The 21,160-nt window shown below is 37.9% G+C and overlaps 1 protein-coding gene across 1 annotated transcript; it reads right to left on the reverse strand.

Annotated features, from left to right (window-relative positions):
* Positions 1-5,141: 5,141 nt before the first annotated feature.
* On the reverse strand, positions 5,142-19,145 carry LOC113532230 (shaker-related potassium channel tsha2). Its single transcript, XM_026923499.3, has 2 exons — positions 15,222-19,145; positions 5,142-6,207 (listed from the first exon to the last, which is right to left on the reverse strand). The coding sequence occupies exon 1, from the start codon at positions 18,444-18,446 to the stop codon at positions 16,995-16,997; it is 1,452 nt and encodes a 483-aa protein (XP_026779300.1). The 5' UTR covers positions 18,447-19,145; the 3' UTR covers positions 5,142-6,207; positions 15,222-16,994.
* Positions 19,146-21,160: the final 2,015 nt, after the last annotated feature.

Below are 21,160 nucleotides of genomic sequence, written 5' to 3' on the forward strand. Positions count from 1 at the left end.
AAACACAGTAAATGCTTTGCATGGTGATTTTGGAGCAGATACATTCACACTGGAGCTGCTAGACATTTCCTGAACTATAGGAATAATAAAGGTGCTATGAGCTTTAATTAAGACAGACTTGCACAAGTATGCCGAGACAACTCATTTCCTCTTAAAAGCATTTGACAGAGCCATGATACTCATCCATTTCCTGTTCAAATATGGATAGTTATACTTATAGTAAACTAAAAAGGCAAAATGGCACAGTAGTCCTTATTACTGTTGTAAAATATTCATACTTCATGAATTTGAACCTTCATGAATATGCATTTGTGTAAGATGTTATGAATGTGGTATGTAGACACCCTTTATGTAAAGTTATCAATACTTTATTCCTTCAATACTGCCTACATTTCTTTTTTTAACTCTTTTTTTTTTTCTCCTGGTCAAGATGGTGATGGATCCTGAGCCTACCCTGGGGACACTGGGGACAAGACAGGAACACACCCTGGACAAGACTGGTCCTTCTCAGGGCAACACACACACACACACACACACACACACACACACACACACACACACACACGCAGACGCACACATTCGCACAGAGGAACAATTTAGCGCAGCGAGTCCACATGCCAGCATGTTCATAGCAGACAACATAAATCAATTACAAGACAAAAGACACCACTTTTATTCAAATTGATTTTATTGCGTACATATGCCATGTACGTTTACAGATCCTACATATATACATTATTTTAGCCATAGAATATACTCTCTATCAATATTTGCTAATTTACTGTATTTCACACATTGTACATATTTAACCACACATTTAATTCATCACGCACTCATCTTACCTACACAAGACAGAAGACACTACAAAACAGCAATTTAATTTTAAGGTCTCTGTTGTATTTTACACGTCACGAATGATGGTTAATGGTACAGTACAGAAGCAGGACGAGACACAGTGACCACTCACTGAGCTTCTTGAAGCTCATACTTCATGTATGATAAAAGACTGCACAGTGTTAACATGTTATAAATGGACAAGGCTCCACTGTAGGCCAGTACCTGCATTAGCACATGCGTGCATGTGCATAAAGTACACACAAACACAGAGACACATAGGACGGAAACCTGGTCAATATAGTTTCTGCAATGATTTAGAGAAATGCAATGTGTAATTTCAGAAATGCACCAGTGTTTTAGTAATGCTGTACTTCCTGGCAGCACATTCTTAAAGAGAAAAGTAATGCAGTTGTCGAGATGGATGACACTATTGCTTACATCATACTGTTTTGTAACTAATTGAGTCGTATTTCCTGAAAAAAAAAAACACACTGTCTTAGGACGGGAAGTATTTTAATGAGCTTTAAGAGGGTCAGACCTTATTACACACTGACTGCATGTGGTCTGTGGTCTTGCCTGATTTACTATGCTGCTTGATTTGTGCCTGAAGCAAACTGGAAAGCATCCTCTAGAAAACTGGCTCTTTGTACTGGTTTGACATCGATTTGCTCATTTTGGTCCTTCAGACTTTCCATGATAAGGCATTGTGAGGTCTCGATGGAATATGACGGCCTGTAATTAATGTTCAGTGGAAACATGATGTATATCGCCTTGCACAAATTTTAACATGGTGTCCTCCGAGAATACCATCCTGGAAGACTTTTACATTCGGTACATTCATATCCTATTTACTTTGTGATGATACTGTGATGTCGATATATCAGGTACCAAAGCATCTAGCATCCACCTTTCAATCCACAGGATCTACATCATCTAAAGAACAACACACCTAATCTACTTCTATGTATACTATGTTTAATGCATTGTGTAATGAGATCTCAATAACAGTATGACACAATATACTCTATGTAAGGCACCATTTAAGGGTATGTATGCAAATACAACCAGACAGCTTGTGTGCAGTAATGTGTGCAGCTCAACCATTTTCGTTGAACAATGTTCTTATGATTTGCTTATGGTTATAACATGCATTATTGCTCACCATACATAACTAGGAACCTGCACATCGCTAACTATAAGTATAGTCTAAAGATTTAACTGCATAACTCTTTGTCCTCTACATCGTTTCTCATAACAGCTTCAGAAAATATGGACGTATAAAAGAATATGGGAATGAATCGGACATTAATGTTACATTATATGCCCTGAATCTACCACTTTTGCATGTTTCAAGATGGCATATACAGACTCTAGAATACCACTGCATACTGTATATATGACTAAATCTCTGACTATACCATGTACAATCATTATTAGCATGACATATCTATGGAAGAATAGTATTGCACATCCCTATTAAGCCATATGATTAATGTTCTGCAATTGTACACCTATTAAAGACAGATGGAAAAACATTTACAGTGCAAAAGCATGTGTGATATGAACTGAGTGTCCTCATTTAAAGACGCGTTGAACTGATAAGACAGTTCAAGCTGTGCTACCCAGGCTCAAATCAAAGCACCTTGACTTTCTCTCCAACACTCTCGTGTCTCTCAAGTGTACTGATACTACAGGGCTTGCAGTCACATAAGCATCTTTAAGTGATGAGCTGTGCAAAACTGAAAGAGACAAAATGCACCCCGGGATAAAATCATCACCCTAACTTCAGCAGTGATATTCAAATTCGGTGTTGAAGTAATAACAATAACACCTGTCTACTTTTTCGTAAGTGGGTCAGTCAGTAGCTGATGAAAGCTGTGCTCCATCACAGTTAGCTAATCCCATTTTGCGGTGGTTAAATATATGCAGCCCTCAAGATCTGGAATCGTTTGAAAATAGAGGGTAGCACAGGAGGGAGAACCATGATTTCAAATTTGATGTTTGTGGGGTCCAGTAAGAAATCATGTTTTGCTCTTAAATCTGTGGAGCATCTTCAAATACAGCACTGTGCTCATATAGGTTCAAAGGCGCATGTAATGAATACAGCAGAACACATATTTTCCAATGTAGATAAATCACTGTTTTTCACAGAACGTGATGCAAACAAATGTTCTTTATAAAATCAGGAAGGGAGAGTATTAAGGTATTTACTCTCCAGTTCTGCTTATTGTGAGCTTTCATATTCAGAGTGCCATGTTATGTGTAATATGCAAAATATGCAGTGGCGGCTTGCCCATAGGAACAGGTGGAGCAAAGCCTAATCATATATATATATATATATATATATATACAGTCAAACTGCCACTCAAACAAGGTAATTTAAAATTTATGGGGTTGCAAATGAGGATTTTATAAATATATATATATATATATATATATATATATATATATATATATATATATATATTTATAAAATCCTCATTTGCAACCCCATAAATTTTAAATTACCTTGTTTGAGTGGCAGTCAATTTTTTTTAAAATGTTGTTATTTGATAGATTTAAGCTGACATTCCATTGATGTGCTCTCCTTTCTAGATCATGGGACAGCATGCTCACTGCCTTGTTTATATCTTGTTACACACAGTTAATATCGCACCTAGTGGCCAAAAGTGGGAACTACAACAAGCACTAACAGAGGCCCATTGGGGAAGAAATCACGCTGCCCCGTATTCGCTCTATAAACATTTTGTTTATCAACAGGGGAGGGGCAACAGAAAAGACAGTTAATGATATTTACGCCTTCTGTATTTGTCTCACATTCTGTGACAAGAACCTGCTGTATCAAACACACTTGAATTCTTTTTTTAATTATCAGCAACTAGAAACCATCATAAATGCACTAATAAAACAATAAAATCTGATTTTGCTTCTTTACAAATGAGGCAAATTAAAAGTGAGGTAGCAGTGTTTTGTCAGAGATGTTCAGTTTGATCAACTATGGGAATTGTATCATTTGACTTTTTGTTTGGCTATTTGTCTATACTGGGGCGCTGGCCTTTAGACCAGGCTACATTTTTCTGTTCTCTTGTTGAAAATTGGTTTACAGTTAGTTTTTCAAGTTCAGTCACATCTTGAACATGACCCAATAGCAACTCTCAGCTTTCTAATATGTTGTTACTCTAAAAATTCACTAGATAGTTGCCTATAGTCAAGTGTGATAAGCGCAAAAATCAAGTGTGATAAGCTCTTCTTTTCATTTGTTTGAGGCTATGTTGCTATCAGTGTTTTCCTCCCCCACCAAAGTCTATGGTCTCTAGCCACTCCTGATGAGGTGAGTACATGTGCATAATAGGATGAGGTACTTTGCACAGTCATACACTAACTTGTTCATTGAATAGCCATTCCCTTACATAATAACTGCTTTTAAAATTTATTTATCCATCCATCCATTCATCAGTAAGCCAACAATCACCCTCTACACTGTCCATATGCAATCATCAGAAAAACAAGATACAAACACTTATTTACCACAATAGGTCAGATTAAATAGAATGGCAGGAAAAAATTAAAAAGGACCTATTCAAAGGAAACAAAGCAAAGGTATTTTGTTTCTTCTAGGAAGACCTCAATGTGTATAATGACTGAAATGCATGGAATTTCTCTACTATTGCTTTCTTTCATACACTCCCATTGGTTCTTGTCTGCCATGTCATGATGTTTATGGAGCTTAAGATAATTCATGGACAAAAAAAAATATGTAATCTCTCTTTCTCTCTATCATACGGGAAGGCTACTGACACACTTTACCAACAAGTTGGCTTAAGGAACTGTGCTTACTGCAGAACATGTGAGTAGAGATGTGCATTTTGAATACTGTATCCGTTCTTCCATAGATTAAGGTTGCGTATTTGATGTTGCATATTATAATTGCAGATTTCTCTTTTATATGGATAAAGTAGACTTGGAAATGGAAACAGATTATATACCATACAGTGCAATATTTATGCAGCTTGACAAACACAACACCCAAAAAATTATTTAACACTTGGATGCTGTGAAATGTACAGATTGATATGAACTACACTCTTACACTGCTAATTACCTGTCGATCAAGGTCAGATATTGTATTAAAGACTTTGCATAACTGTACCAAACATGATACCAGGTGGCATTTCAATGTACAACAGCATGTATAGACACAACAGCCAGCAATGCATAGACACAACACCCGTCTAGAATGGACAATGAGGACAAGTGAGTCATGCTATTTTGAACATGATATATAACTGCTTCTGACTGCATGGCAGAGTAAACAACACATTGCTTTAATGATGGCCCAGTCACATGACTGATGCTGCTTTCCCAGGGCAAAGCTTTTGGCAGAAATGAAGATCATGACATTGAGGTAGATGCTTTACATGACAGGTGATACAGCATTCTGATCTGAAGGTTATTTCAAACAATATGACCATGTCATTATAAAAAGGAATAATGTGAAATCAAAAGCTTGCAGCTTTTGCCCTGTGCCAACATTGTTGAAAAGGGGGACTGAGGCTGTTCACATGATGTGAATATTCTAACGTTCATCCACACTTTGAAAGCAAAATCATTCACGAGAAAGAAGAAAATCATTCCACAAAATCAGCACACGTTAAAAAAAAAAAGTTCACCAATCAATCTAACCAATTTGGTTTCCATAAAAAAACAGGAAAGATTAAAAAATATAGATTTAACAATGTTACCCTCAGCTGTCAAACAACAGAACTATTTTTGATTAATGCTGCCATTGCTCCCATATTCTTTAATGAATAGATTTGAAGCCATTTTGATTATTCTGTCTGATTGCATGCTGTTTCCAAGCATGCAATTCTATGTTTTGGTATAGCAGATGATATGCAACGTTCGTATGTGCCATATTCTTGATGTGTACCTGTGAGAACATACAAACACACTCATACTCACACACTTCTGTTGTTATAGCCTAAAATACATCAGGAACACAGTGTCTCATAAAGCATATATGAATATGATCTGTTATTCAAGTAAATTCTCCACTAAATCAGTTCAGTTCAGTGTGTAAGCCACTTGCTGTCTTTAGACTGTGTCAGTTTTTCTTCATCTTGAATTTCACTTAGACTCCATGGGTGAAAAGTATTCCTTTATCATGGATTCTTAGAGGTGCTCTCAAGAAAATTGTTTATGGTTCTCTATGGTTCATTGAACGTGACCATACTCACACTCCTTTTATTTAATGAATTGTTGACATGTGAAGCTACTGCCTGGTCTCGTCGATCTTCAATTCCATACATTGGCGAGGCTGTTCTGACTCCACTGACTTTGCTTGCTCTTTTTGTTTTTATCTTTCTGCTCCTGGGGAAAAAAGAGAAAAGAGTTCTTTAGTCCACTGTTATAATGTTATAAAAACACTCAAACAGTGTTATGTGGCTCTCTTATAATATTAATTAAGTAGGATAAGCAGAATCATAGTATTGTGTTTGTACAGTTATCATGACTTTTTCATGCTGTTTAACTAGATTATTCAGAAACTGAAAATGTTTTGTTCTCAGCTGTCCTTGGTTTCAATTGGAAACATTAATACAAAGTGTATGGAAATGCTTATCACAAAATTCAGAACACACAACTCTCAAGGATTCCAGTTATATCACAGATCCCACTCCCAGACGAAGGAGTCTCCAGTGTCAGAGCTCAGTAACAATCAGATGTAAAGCTGTAACTTTAAGTTTTCCATCATGGGAGATTTTATTGAAGAGAGAGGAAAAATAGAGAGACTGGTGAGGGAATGTTTATAGATGCTACATTTATGTTAACATACAGTAAGTGATAACAGGAACTATCTTGTTTCATGAACATTCCACAACATTAAATATTACAAACATTAATACTATAAATGGAGAAAAAATATGATCTTATCTTTAATGAAAAATGTGTAAATGTTTGTAAATTGCTGTGGGTAAAAGAAATAAAACACTTTTTTAGTGACGTGCTATCACCCATTCGGCCGTTTTCCTATAACGGCATGCCGCATCATGAGTTATGTAGGTTAATACACTTATGGATAACTTGCAAATGTCTTATAGAAATAGTCTAAAGAAACACTGCATTTTTCTTTAAACAACCCAGTGACCCTCTGCTGTATTTGTAACAATTGTGCATTTATCATGGACCAGAATTTCGGCACATTTTCCTGCACTGAAAAAAGACCAAAAACCTGTTAAGTCAAAACGCGTTTATAATGGAAGTCTAAGAGAAGCTGATGAATAAATATGCAAGTCTTGAATTCAAAACTACAGCTAACCTTAAAGGTCTCAGGATGAGGTGGACATGAGAGAATGACTTAGCTGTCTAAGCTGTTCTCACTGTTTCACACATTTGTCATGTAACTACATACCTCTCCTCCTAGTGTCACTGTGGTTACTGAATAATTGATAGTGTTGATGAACAAAATGCTTTAGGATTAACAGATAAATAATACGTTAAGCAATTAAGTAGTTAAAGACTGGGCTACCACTCATATTACAATTATCTGGTCTAGTTTACACCTTTTGTTAAGTCTGAGTGCTGCACGCCTATGAGTGAAAGATTCTTTGTGAAATTATGTGAAACCAACATGCATCTACATATCCACACAACACAACAAAGTGAAAATATACTGTATTAGTGGATATTAATAACCGGGGCCATGTAGCCAAGCTGCTATTTATAGCTAACTCAAAATTCCTGAAACATGAGCAGTGTGATTATATTAAGTGAAACCAATTGATGGTTAATTTATTATTAATATGTAGATATCATCTCAGCATTACATGAATGTTACATGTGTAAGCATAGCTTTGTGTGTACTATTACCAGGACATTAATGTCCTCATAAAGACCACAGTAAAGGCTGCTGAGGAGATCCACAATGCAACACTGGCACAGAACTGTCAGCAAGAACCAGCAACCGAGCAAGCAACAAAATGTTCCCACGGCTCTGGCAAAGAGCAAGCAGGAGAGTCACTACGGCCCCTACGTGAAGCCATTTTCTCAAGCCATGCTCACACGCTGCATCGATACTTTAAAATATTAATCGGTTTGATCATACACTTATGGAAATCTGTGAAAAATAGATATGCAGTGCATTGCCTACTTTGTGCCCTAAAAATTGTCATTGCCACATACTGCTAATATTAGACGTTAGTTAGCAAACTGAGATTAATCTTAAAGCTACGGTGAGTCATGGTCCATGTCTAATCGTGACAGTGAACTTGAACCGATGTATGAAAATGTTGGGTTTTTTCTATACCAGTAATTCATATGCCAATTGTTTAACTAACTAACTACTTTAATTACTAACTGTTGCAATTTATTTGCAGGAAGTGATTTTGATTTCTTAACTATCATCACCATCACTGCATGTTCTAAAATATAGTCTAAATCTGATCCGGTTACCCAGATAATGCACTGTATTTCACTAAAATATTCTTAGTCTTAGTCTTATAATTTTCCTTATAAGAAAATTAAGAGACATTTCATGAAACATAATGGTATTACATTTGTATGATTATCATATTGTGAGTTTTTCCACACTGTTCTACTCCTATTATTCCAACATTAAAATTGTGATTTTTTTTTTTTTCATTTAGAAAACCTAGTAAAAATTGCACGGAAAATGCTTATCACAAAATTCTTACTAGACCACAGAATTGTCCATTTTTCTTTTAATACAAAGAATAAAATATTAGTGAAGCCTGGAAGAAGTTGTGAAGTTGTGCTATGAAGAGACTACAGCTGCATAGTTAGTGGATTTTCTGCTTATATATGAACTTAGCAATATGTGTGAAAATATTTTATGCAATATAGGATTCCCAAATGACTAATGTTTATACATACATTATATGGCCAAAAGTTTGTGGACACCTGATCATCACACCCATATGTGGTTCTTCCCCAAACTGTTGCCACAAGGTTGGAAGCACACGATTGTATAAAATGTCTTTATATTCTGCAGCATTAAGATTTCCCTTTACTAGGAGCTAAGGGGCCGAAACATAACATAACACAATAATGCCCCTGTGCACAAAGCGAGCTCCATGAAGTCATGGTGTGTGAATGTTGGAGTGCAAGAACTCTAGTGATCTGCACAGAGCCCTGACCTCAACCCCACTGAACACCTTTGGGATGAACTGGAATGCCAGCTGCGCACCAGACCTCCTCGTCCAACATCAGTGCCTGACCTCACTGATGCTCTTGTAGCTGAATGGACACAAATCCCCACAGCCCCCACAAATCCCCACAGTGGAAAGCCTTCCTAGAAGAGTGGAAGTTATTATAACAGCAGAGGGGATCTAAATCTGGAATGAGCTGATCAACAAGCACAAACGTATGGGTGTGATGGTCAGGTGTCCACAAACTTTTGGCCATATAGTGTAAGTATTGACTTACATTTATTGTAGCATATATGGTAAAATACACTAAAATAGGTGGAAACACGTTAGAATATTTAGCTGCCAAGGTCTATTCATAGTCCAGCATACTGTCATTTGAAATGTACTAGTGCCATGTGAGAACAAATAAATATATTAAAGCAAACTTTTTATAGGTTAGGTGATTTTTTTATACTTTATATACAGTTCTTTCTGTGTATGCTTTTTTTTTTTTTTTTTAGGTTCAGGGACGGTTTTACATTAATCTAATCTTGACCATTACAAGTGTGATACCTTGAGGCAGTCTTTAAGATGACTAAGACAGAAGCAACAACTGTCATGTTTATAATTCATTGTAAATATGCTGCAAAATGAACATAGTGTTATTTTATTTAGTTTATTTATTTTTTTATTAGAAATATTTTATTTCCTAAAAATAGTGGAAATCTGAAGAAGAAGAATATGTATTGAGGCCTGTGCCAGCAAGACAACACTGTTCCATGCAACCAGCCACGTGTTGTAACACAATACAAAGCCACAAATGCCACAAAGGAGTCCACCACTATGCAGCTTGAGTCCTTGCCAATTCGTCACTACAACAGCGGAAACAAACAGAACACTTCTGGCATGTGTGGAAATATTTCTGACGGACAGGGGGTGTTAAGAGGTGAGACATGGTTTTGTGTGACACATTTGGAACTAAAATAATAATAATAATAATTCATCATCTGTAATTCCCAGTGTATCCACCACTTGAAACAACCTTCCATTTTGGAATTTCATTGCATTGAAATTCATTGTTCATCTATTGATCTTTTTCCAACATTTGTTGACTTGATTTTTATTTATTTATTTATTTATTTATTTATTTACTTACTTACTTACTTATTTATTGCAGTCCACAGATTTTGTGCTTTTACTTGTCCAATACTGTATTGCCTGTATTGTATTGTATACTGTATTGTAGGGAATTGAGTACAAACAGAAAATGACAAAACAATTATTAGCAGATATGGTATAATTTATTTCTAAATATTTACTAGCAATATAGAGTTGAATTGAAGGAAAACAGGCAATACTTAAGATAACACTTTATGTTTGAAATAACGTTCACGTATGAACTCGAATTATCACTTGTTTAATTTATTGCATGCTAGTGTATTTATTTTTAAATCATTTTCTTGAAGGGTGCCAATAATTCTGGATTTGACTGCACAGAGGACATATATAGAGTACATGTATGATAAAATCTGTGGGTGCAGCTAGATTTTGTGTTCGTATATTACTCCCTTTAGTAACATCTGTATTTAAATAATGTTTCAGGGTTTTTTTTTTTCAGGTCTGTCTGGTGCAATCAAATTATCACTAATTGCATATTATTTTATATTTATTTTTGTTTTTATTTATTTTCAATAAGGCCTCTGACTTATATATCATATATATAAGTATATGATAAAATCTGGGACTGTGACTAGGTTTTGTGTTCGTATTTCTTTTTTAAAGGTCTGTCTGGTACAGATTCTTTGCTGCATTGACTTTCCTATACTAAAGGACCTACAGACCAAAAGTATGCCCTCTATTAAATTATATAATTTCCGTCTAGGCTCTCTCACATAGCGCCTTTCAGAGAGTTGCACCCAGTGTGAATCTGATAAGTGAAATCCATCCCATTACACTGGCTATGGTTAACCTTGTTATGATTTATTACTAAATCTCGTCATTATTTCCACCATATAGAATCTGAACAGTACAATATATCAAGAAGGATGGCCTAGCTGCTGTGCAGCCCTGAGGTTTCCACATCTGGCCTATGTGCTGTGATTTAGACCTTTAGACATTTATCATATTATGGCTACTAGAGCTGAGAGAGTGATGGAATGGAAAATATGCCTGAAAAGTTCACACTTTGTTTTGTCCCCATTCATTTTCTAGACCATGGTTGCTCAAGGAGGACTATCACCCTGAAGTGTTACAAGGCTTCTCTGCACACTAACTAATGGTAAGATTGAATCCAGTGTGTTTGGTGTAGGGAATAATGTAGGACCATGGGAGTCCTGGACTAAACCCTGTTCTCTTGGTGACAATGTAAATATGTATTACCAAAAACACAATATCCGCTGGCAGTTTAATTTTCATAAATATCATGCTATACAACGACCTGATGTAATGCTCAGGAAATGAAATAGGTTGTGATCTATGTCATTTCCGAGTAACACTTGCTCAAGTGTCAAATTTACGACTAAGGCCCAGTGTCTTTTTCGGAAACTTACTTCAAACTATTTTTACTTTGTTACACATTTAAACTGCTTTTATAAACAGAGTTGAGGCTGCTTCTGACTAAGGATAAAACACTGTTCAAGCAAGGGGATCACTACAAATCTTTATTTCTACACAATCTGACAGTGTCTGATACATACTAGAGTATAACACTAACACTATATATTGTACACAGCAAAGCCAACACAAGTGCTAGAGTTTAAGACTTGAATTTTTGATTCATATAAATTTGAACAATAGTAGTCTATATTACATTATGTTAATATTTAAGCACATATTAATTAAGCTATGATGTGTGTGTGTAATTAAAAGAGCTCTTTTTATGTTTAAATTTGGTTAATACCAAAATAGATCCACATCAGGATAAAAAATGAGCCATGATTAATTTAGCGAGGAAATCTTTTCTGTCATCAATTCCTAATACACTGGGGAAAAGTAGCTAAACAAATGCTAAACCCCATAATACCAGCCATTAGCATTACCTGTGTGGCATTAGGTTTACCACTGAACAGCAAGCTGTGTGTGGTACCTAACATGTCAATTTCACATATTCAAGTGCCAAATATTATTATAAGTTAAATATTATCAGAGTTGTCCAGTTTGTTCCACAAAGTGGTTACAAATTGTATGCTAGTTTCCTGAAACACAGCTAGTCAGCTTGCTTAATTTGCTATATTCAGCTCTTTAAGGGTTTGTGTTTCAAAAATGTGTTTAAATTGCTTTCATTAAATATTCTTAGTGAGGCTCACAGAGGAGACAAATCTATTATAAGCTGGCTAGCTAACCAAGGCATTAGGCATGGAGAAGTATTCATGCCACATTGAAATGCATTCATTATAGTGGAAAACCCTGAAGTGCACAAGTTTCGTGCCATGCAGAAATGTGCCAAAATAAATCTGCCATGTCATTTGATTTACAGTATTTACTGAAAAATAATGATGAGGAAAGAATATAAAAATTAAAGAATAAAAAGCTGAATTAGTGTCAGAACTAGCTGCTAAGCACATTATTATTTTTTTCTCTATATATGTGGTGTCCTTTATTGCATGTTATAATATAATTCTTGAATCTGAAGGTGTGGATTAATTTTTTTTACAGCAGCAGCCCAGACAGTAGTTCTGACTGTAGTTCAAATTATACTAATGCATTTCTGTAGTAACAACTCATTCTCAAGGACTTGTATGGAGAATGCTCTGCATAATCTAAATATAATAATACATAGATGATTAAGAAAATGTGCTTCTATTTAACAAAGAAAAATGTCTAAACACTGATACGGTGAAGCTTTCTGTAAGCAGACGTTTATATATAATTTACTGAAGGAGTCAGGTGTCAAGCGTTTTGTAACTGTCAGTACGTTTCCTGCCACAGACACAGGACTTTGTACACTTGTAAAAACTGTGTTTTTGTCTTATTCATCTCAAGAGAGAGAAAAAAAATAGAGGCTGGTGAGGGAATAACTGTTTATAGATGCTATAAGGTAAGTGATAACCTGAATTAACCTATCTCGTAGTCGTTGTGCCATGTTAAACACGACTATAAATGTCTGATATGCACAAGGTGTCACTCATTAATAAATTTAAAAATTGCAATCCTTGGCAAATTGAATAAAACTCTTCATTATGTGCTGTTATAGGAAAATAATCTACTTTAAATTGGACACAGTAACTCCATTTGGCATTACACCAACCTGTCATTGATTATTTTCCTCAGCACACCCCCAAGTGTTTTATTCCTTAGTTAGTCAAACAGCCAATCAGACGTCCTCTACTGAATTAGAGGCATGGTCAAGAAAGTGGTTAGAGGTAATCACAGTGCTGATAGATTGTTACAGCTTGTCATGTGAGACACAATTTTTGAAACTATTCAGTATTTACAACCAACAATTTGTCTTGTATTATTTTTTACCAAAAGTACAGCATTTACCACGTCCAATAAACAGTGATGACAAATAATACATTCTTGATGTCTTGAGGGTGATTTAGGTACCATTATCTGGAACACTACCCAGATCACCTTCATTTCTATGTTGTCCATGTTTGGACTAGGTATTTTGAATGGAAACACTGCTTTAGCAAGTACGTACCGCGTGGTGTAGGGACGTTTGTATCTTTTGGATAGTAAAGGGGTCTGCTTGTGAATGATCACACTCTGATTAAAGAAAATAAGTCGAACACAACTGAGTTTAATAACTTTGAGCACAATGTGTTTGTATGTTTGTGTGATCATGATACAATCTTTTTTTTTTTTAGTGATAACCCTGGGCCACTGTGGAAATAAAATACATTTCTTGAGTTAATTAGTTCCTTTTGAGAAAACTGAACTGAGTTGTGTTTACAGAATACATACATGTGCATATAAATAGTTATATAATAAAAGAGCTGCTGAATACGAAAACATTTATATAGAACATGTCATACGGTCTGGCTATGGAGAGGGATTTTCAGTACACTACTCTTATCTTAGAAATAATGCACATTCATTATTTTTCTGACCACTCACAGCCCACAGAGATAATATTTTATTAACCTTACTTCACAGTCTTGATCAGTGGCAGTGTGCAACTGTAATCTTCCCTAGTGACTGAATTAAAGGTACTCCTCCCTCTAGTGATGGGCTCGTGCACTGCACTATGCTGCAGTGAAGAAGAAGTCTTTATTTGTCATTTTTCACATTACAGCACAGTGAAACTCTTTTCTTCACATATACCAGCTTGTTAGGAAGCTGGGGTCAGAGCGCAGGGTCAGCCATGATACAGCAGAGTAGGCTAAGGGCCTTGCTCAAGGGCCCAACAGTGGCAGCTTGGTAGTGCTGCAGCTTGAACCCTGACCTTCTGATCAGTAACCCAGAGCCTTAACCACTGAGCTGGTAATGATTATGAAATTGGTTGCAAAACAAGAAAGGCGCAGAGAAGAAAATTGCTATGTAGGTGATCAAGAGCAAGATTTCTTGTGCCAGCAAAATTCTTTAATACCTCAAATAAATCTATTCAGGATGTTATGAATATCATACTGTGACCAGCTTGCTCAGTAAGGCACTTGCATTTTATATGTATGCATGTTCCTTTGGTTTATTTTATTATTCATATCTGGTGTATTATTATTTGGCGCATTTAACGCACCTGCACAGTAAATGAGACTTTAATCTTTGTTACATTTCTGAGTAAATAACCACATAATACCATTTTCCAATTTTCAGTCACTTTTCTTTATTTATGATCTCATTAACATAAAGCTACCTTATAAAGTTGGGCTCTCAGCTCCAGTCATGCTGATCCACTAATCTGCACAGTTTCAAGTTTTCCCAAGTCTTCCTACTTAACCTGATCCAGACAATCAGCCCATTGCATATCCCTTTATGAACTGGAACAAGTGTGACTGACATGTGCAAGGAGAACTTGGAACTGTGCTTAAAGTCAATAAATTTAGTAGTATAAACTTAGTAAAGGCTGCCATCTAGTGTTTACATCAAGAACGGTGCCAATGTTTTACAGTAGTCTATGGCTGTATAATGTGTTTTGAATCAGCTGTTGATCACTTGTTAATTAAATAGGATTGCAAGCTTGATTTATTTTATTTTAGGCAATAAAAAAAAACAGCTACAGTTAGCTTGAAACACACACACACACACACACACACACAAACAAACACAAGAATTCTTGTGCAAGAATTTTTTCCAGCTTACCTTTTGCAGGAATTTGCTCCACAGCTTCTGCAGAAAAGAAGTTCAGCAGATCAAAGAGGTTCCATAAATCTCTTTTTTGCCGATCAGTGATTGGTCGCTGAAACTCCTAAACCAGCCAATAAGATTCCAGGTTTCTGCTGCTCGCGACAGACGCAAGTGCCAGTCACAGTCACTGATGTTGTCCTCCGTTTGTTCATTTTTGAGTGAAAATATGAAGTGAAAATGTCTCCAAATCAGCTGTAGTGCACATAACATTTGTTTCTATCCTTTTTCCCCCCCATTTGGGCGCCTTTTTTTTTTAATTTTTTTTTTAATTTTCATCCGCGATGCTGATACCGAGATCCTCAAGAAACACAGACTGACAAGTGAAGCCAGGATTAAGCGACAATTTTCTGTTGCTTGCATTTAGACTTTCTTTGTAAAAGTATTATTTGGGCGTCTATAGCTGCCGAATAGGCCTATTCACTCTAAGGTCGTTTGTCTATGTAGGCTACATTACTTGGTCGGCGTTATGTAAAGCAGCAAAATTAAAAGCAACAACAACCTGGTATTGTCTAGCAGGAAAAGAACTTAAGGCAAAACCTTAAGCACGTCCAAAAACACCTACTACTGTACAGAAATATATGCAAAAATAGTACAACTACAGAAGATACCATATATAGCCTACTATTTAGTACAGTAGTACGCAGGTTTGGACGTAGCCATTGCCTGATGTCAGAAGATTCAGAACAGTCTGGAAGGTTGCTATAGAAACACTTCCGTCTCCAAAGAGTGTCTGAGACTCCGCCCCCTCTCTCTTGTCCAATAGATGGCACTCTAGGTTTAGAAACGTGGTCATACAAACACTGGTTTTGGTAAAGCTGCACATTTTGCCATCTTCCAAACCTTCTGCTAATCCTGTTCTTTCTTTGAAATGGAACCAGAGGCATAAATGCTATTAATTATCATCATCATCATTATTATTATTATTATTAGTATTTTGGCTTAGTAGTTACACACCTATATATTTGGATGATAAGCAGTAATTAGAGATCAATTAAAATACAGGGCAAATGAAGTGTATTAAAACGTGTTTAAAAATGGGACGAACTGTAATTAAGATGACAGCTGTGTAGTGAAAGTGCTCGTCGATAAGTGCCTACTGATCATATTTAATCACACCTGACCTTTCCAGCCATGGAAAAAAAAAAAAAAAAAAAAAAAGAGGAGCATTAACCAAAACAAGAGGGAGCCACACTGAGTGACCTTGCAGTCGCCAGGAAATATATATAAATAAAATAGATAATAAAAATATAACATAATTTAGATATATTGGTCCTTTTCGCTTTGTTCCGAATAGATAAATCATATGTAAACTTTTAAACCCCAGATCCACCCAAACTAATAGCCTAATAAATTATTTATTCCTAAGAGTACATGAGTAAAGTGCTATTCCACGAGGCTGGGCTTGATTATTTCTCCTATTGTTTTCTTATAGATTTCTAGGCTATTTTGAGGCTAGAGATGCAGATGATCGCAAACATGGAAGACAGTTTAAGAAAGAAAGAAAAAGAAAGAAAGAAAGATCTGAACCATCCCTTTTTCACGTCCTCGTCTCATTAATCCGCTGCTAATGAGTTTTTAAATGAAAATGACTCCGTGTAGCGCGCAGGCTGCTTGATAATCAGAGCTCGATAACCGGATCTAATCAAGCTGGAGCGCAGGATGAGGAATTGTGCTCACAGAAATGCGCCTGTGTGTTTGCGGGTCACTTTTTGTGTTTGTGTTTTCCACTCATACATCTGTGAGTTTCCCCGTGTAGGCTTTATGGGGGCTGCAGTTTGTGTACTTGATTGAGTCTGCGTCTTCCGAGTCCAGGTAGTCCGATTTGGAGAGGGAAGGCTTGCTCTCGCTCCTGCCGAAATCTCCGTAGCCAGGCTGCTGCTGCTGCTGGGGCTGCTGGCCACACGTCACGTGCGTGTACTGAAGCTGCTCCTCGTGCTCTGTCTCCCGGTGGTAGAAGTAGTTAAAGTTGGACACGATCACGGGTACGGGCAGCGCGATGGTGAGCACACCGGCGATGGCGCACAGAGAGCCCACGATCTTGCCTCCGATGGTCACGGGGCACATGTCTCCATAACCCACGGTGGTCATGGAGACCACGGCCCACCAGAAGGCGTCCGGGATGCTGCTGAAGCCTGACTCGGGGTCATCCGTCTCGGCGAAGTACACTGCGCTGGAGAAGAGGATGACCCCAATGAAGAGGAAGAAGATCAAAAGGCCGAGCTCGCGCATGCTCGCCTGCAGCGTCTTGCCCAAGATCTGAAGGCCTTTGGAGTGGCGCGAGAGCTTAAAGATGCGGAACACGCGCACGAGCCGGATAACACGCAGGATGGCCAGTGACATCGCCTGCTGCCCGTTGCCTTGGTGCTCGGCAAGCTCAAGCCCGAGTGTGATGAAGTACGGCATGATTGCCACCACGTCGATAGTGTTCATTATGTTTTTGAAAAATGCCGCCTTGCTTGGGCACGCCAAAAAGCGCACGACCAGCTCGAAGGAGAACCAAATGATGCACAGCGTCTCCACGATGAAAAACGGGTCTGTGAACGGGTTCGGCTTCCTCATGCTCAGCGTGCCGTTCAGCGGGAGGTGCTCGTCGTACGCCTTGGCGTCCTCCCTGAACTCTGGCAACGTCTCCAGGCAAAAGATGACGATGGAGATCAAAATCACGAGCACGGAGACGATCGCGATCCCTCTGGCGGGTCCTGAACTCTCGGGATATTCAAACAAGAGCCACACTTGTCGCTGGAACTCGTTCTCCGGTAACGGGCGCTCCTCCTCTTTAATGAAACCTTCGTCCTCTTTGAAATTCTCAATCACCTCTTCGCCGAGCTCGTAAAACTTGATCTCCTCCATGAAGATGTCCACGGGCACGTTGACCGGTCTCCGGAGTCTCCCACCCGACTGGTAGTAGTAGAGGATGGCATCAAAGCTCGGCCGGTTGCGGTCGAAGAAGTATTCATTCCTGAGCGGGTCGAAGAAGCGCATCCGCTTTCTCGGGTCGCCGAGCAGAGTGCTGGGGAACTGGGCGAGCGTCTTGAGCTGCGTCTCGAAGCGCAGGCCTGAGATGTTGATGACCACCCGCTCGCAGCACTCCTGGTCCGCCCTCTCGGGCTCGTAAGCGTCGTGACAGAGGCCGGCCAAGGCCACGGTCTCGTCCAGGTTCTCCCCTGGCACCACAGTCATCTTCTTCTCAGCGACCCAAACCAGGGCGACGCTGCTCGGTGCCTGCTCCTACTGCCTCGCCGTTTCGGTGCGCGCTTTAGGTCTGCGTTGTGTCGTCTCGAAAGAACCCCACGGGTTCTGCTCCGTCGCTGTCTCTCCTCGCTTATCTTCCTCTCTGTCTTTCTCTCCGACTCGCTTTTTCACGCCTTCACTGTTTTCTCACGCATTTTTTCTTTTTTTCCCGCGCCGGTAGACGCACGCGCGCGCGCGCTCTCTGTCCCCCGTTGCCTCCGCGCGCTGGCGGTCTGGACTGCTCCTGCCTGGCTGTTGTCACACGCGCAGCATTAATAAGCAGCATCTCATTGCCCTCCCCGGACTGACGTGCGCAGACGCTCACGCTGAACCAGAGGGGCGAGCACTAACCAAATTCAAGATACTCACGCGACCTTAGTTCACCAAAAACATGGCATGATTAATACGATAAAAATGCAAAACTTCTTCAGCAAGAAGACGACAAAAATACAACACATGCGTTCTTTTCAGATGCATGAAATTTGCAGACCTTCACAAAATCATACTGTCTCTGCGAGTTTTTACCTGTTGCTCAGATCTTTCTTTAAGTAAATAATCGCATTTGAGACTTTCAGTCGTGTCTCTAGTTGTGGTTCTCCTTGAAGGGGTTTCTTTTTCCCCAAACAAAATATGGACATGCTCACTCTGCTCAAGCTTCTGCAAGAGAGGAATTATTGTTGGTTACTTTTCACGGTCACTTCAAGTCTCCATGCGTATGTGCAGTATGGAACGCCAAAAGGGTCAAAAGCATGGCGAATTCATGGCAAAATGTGAAGTACAGCCGTGTCTCAATATCATGCGATAAACTATATTACACTATGTAGGGTGTCCCAAAAGTCTCCAAAAGTCTCCATACATAGGCGAAATTAACACTTTTTAGGTAAATGTCTTCCAAAATTTTTTCATATTTAGTTTTTTTTTTCTCAGATAGCCCTTAAGAATGCCTTTGACAAAAGAAGAACGTATTGAAATCATCCTCATGGCTGGATCGGGAAGCTGTCGCAAGGTTGCGATGGACTTTAACAGGAAACCTGGCGATCACATTACACACGACAGTGTCGCCAAACTGGGAGCCAGAGTTGGGAGAGATGACTCTGTGTGTGTTTACAAAGAAATGGCAATGATGTAGAGTCTGTTTTGTTTATAAAGTTACATTTTGCTAAAAAAAAGGTGTTAATTTCCGTTATGTATAGAGACTTTTGGGGCATCCTGTAGTACCGGATTTTCATGGAGCAATAACGCCTCAAACTGAGGATTTGATGGTTAAGAATTGAAGATTTGGGCTTAAACAGAAATGTCGTATTACTGTGTGTTAACTTAGATCATAAACCCATGCCACAACAGCCTCCATAACCTAACATGTCTGTTTTTTGTCCCTAATTTGCATTTGTGGTGTAGTGGTGCTCTTGCTCAGTGTGTCCGGCATTTAGCAAAATTTAAACTGTAGTGTCTGATGGCTCCATCTTTCAGCTACATGGGAGACTACATCCACCAAATCCAAATGTTAAATCCAAATCCAAAAATGTCCAACATTCCAAATGTTATTTTTCATTGGTTTTAATACATCATCCAGGTATTAATAGCAACAATCAATATATGGTACCATTAAGTTAACATTAGCTTAATGGTAACATATTACATGTGCAACACACTAAACCAGTGAAATAATTATACATGCAACACACTAAACCAGTGAAATAATTATACTTGCAATACACTAAACCAGTGCAATAATTACATGTGCAATACACTAAACCAGTGCAATAATTACATGTGCAATACACTAAACCAGTGCAATAATTACATGTGCAATACACTGAACCAGTGAAATAATTATACATGCAATACACAGTGCAATAACTACATGTGCAATACACTAAACCAGTGCAATAATTACATGTTCAATACACTAAACCAGTGAAATAATTACATGTGCAATACACTAAACCAGTGCAATAACTACATGTGCAATACACTGAACAAGGACAATAACTACATGTGCAATACACTAAACCAGTGCAATAATTACATGTGCAATATACTAAACCAGTGCAATAATTATACATGCAATACACTAAACCAGTAAAATAATTATACATGCAATACACAGTGCAATAACTACATGTGCAATACACTGAACCAGTGCAATAATTACATGTGCAATACACTAAACCAGTGCAATAATTACATGTGCAGTACACTAAACCAGTGAAATAATTATACATGCAATACACTGAACAAGGACAATAATTACATGTGCAATACACTAAACCAGTGCAATAATTACATGTGCAATATACTAAACCAGTGTAATAATTATACATGCAATACACTAAACCAGTAAAATAATTATACATGCAATACACTAAACCAGTGCAGTAATTACATGTGCAGTACACTAAACCAGTGCAATAATTACATGTGCAATACACTAAACCAGTGTAATAATTTTATGTGCAATACACTAAACCAGTACAACAATCACATGTGCAATACATTAAACCAGTACAATAATTACATGTGCAATACATTAAACCAGTACAATAATTATATGTGTAATACACTAAACCAGTGCAATAACTGCACCTACATGTGCAATACACTGACCCAGTGTAATGATAACATGTGCAATACATTAAACCAGTGCAATAATTACATGTGCA

Source organism: Pangasianodon hypophthalmus, chromosome 18, assembly GCF_027358585.1.
Source record: "Pangasianodon hypophthalmus isolate fPanHyp1 chromosome 18, fPanHyp1.pri, whole genome shotgun sequence".
NCBI classification, from domain to species: domain Eukaryota; kingdom Metazoa; phylum Chordata; class Actinopteri; order Siluriformes; family Pangasiidae; genus Pangasianodon; species Pangasianodon hypophthalmus.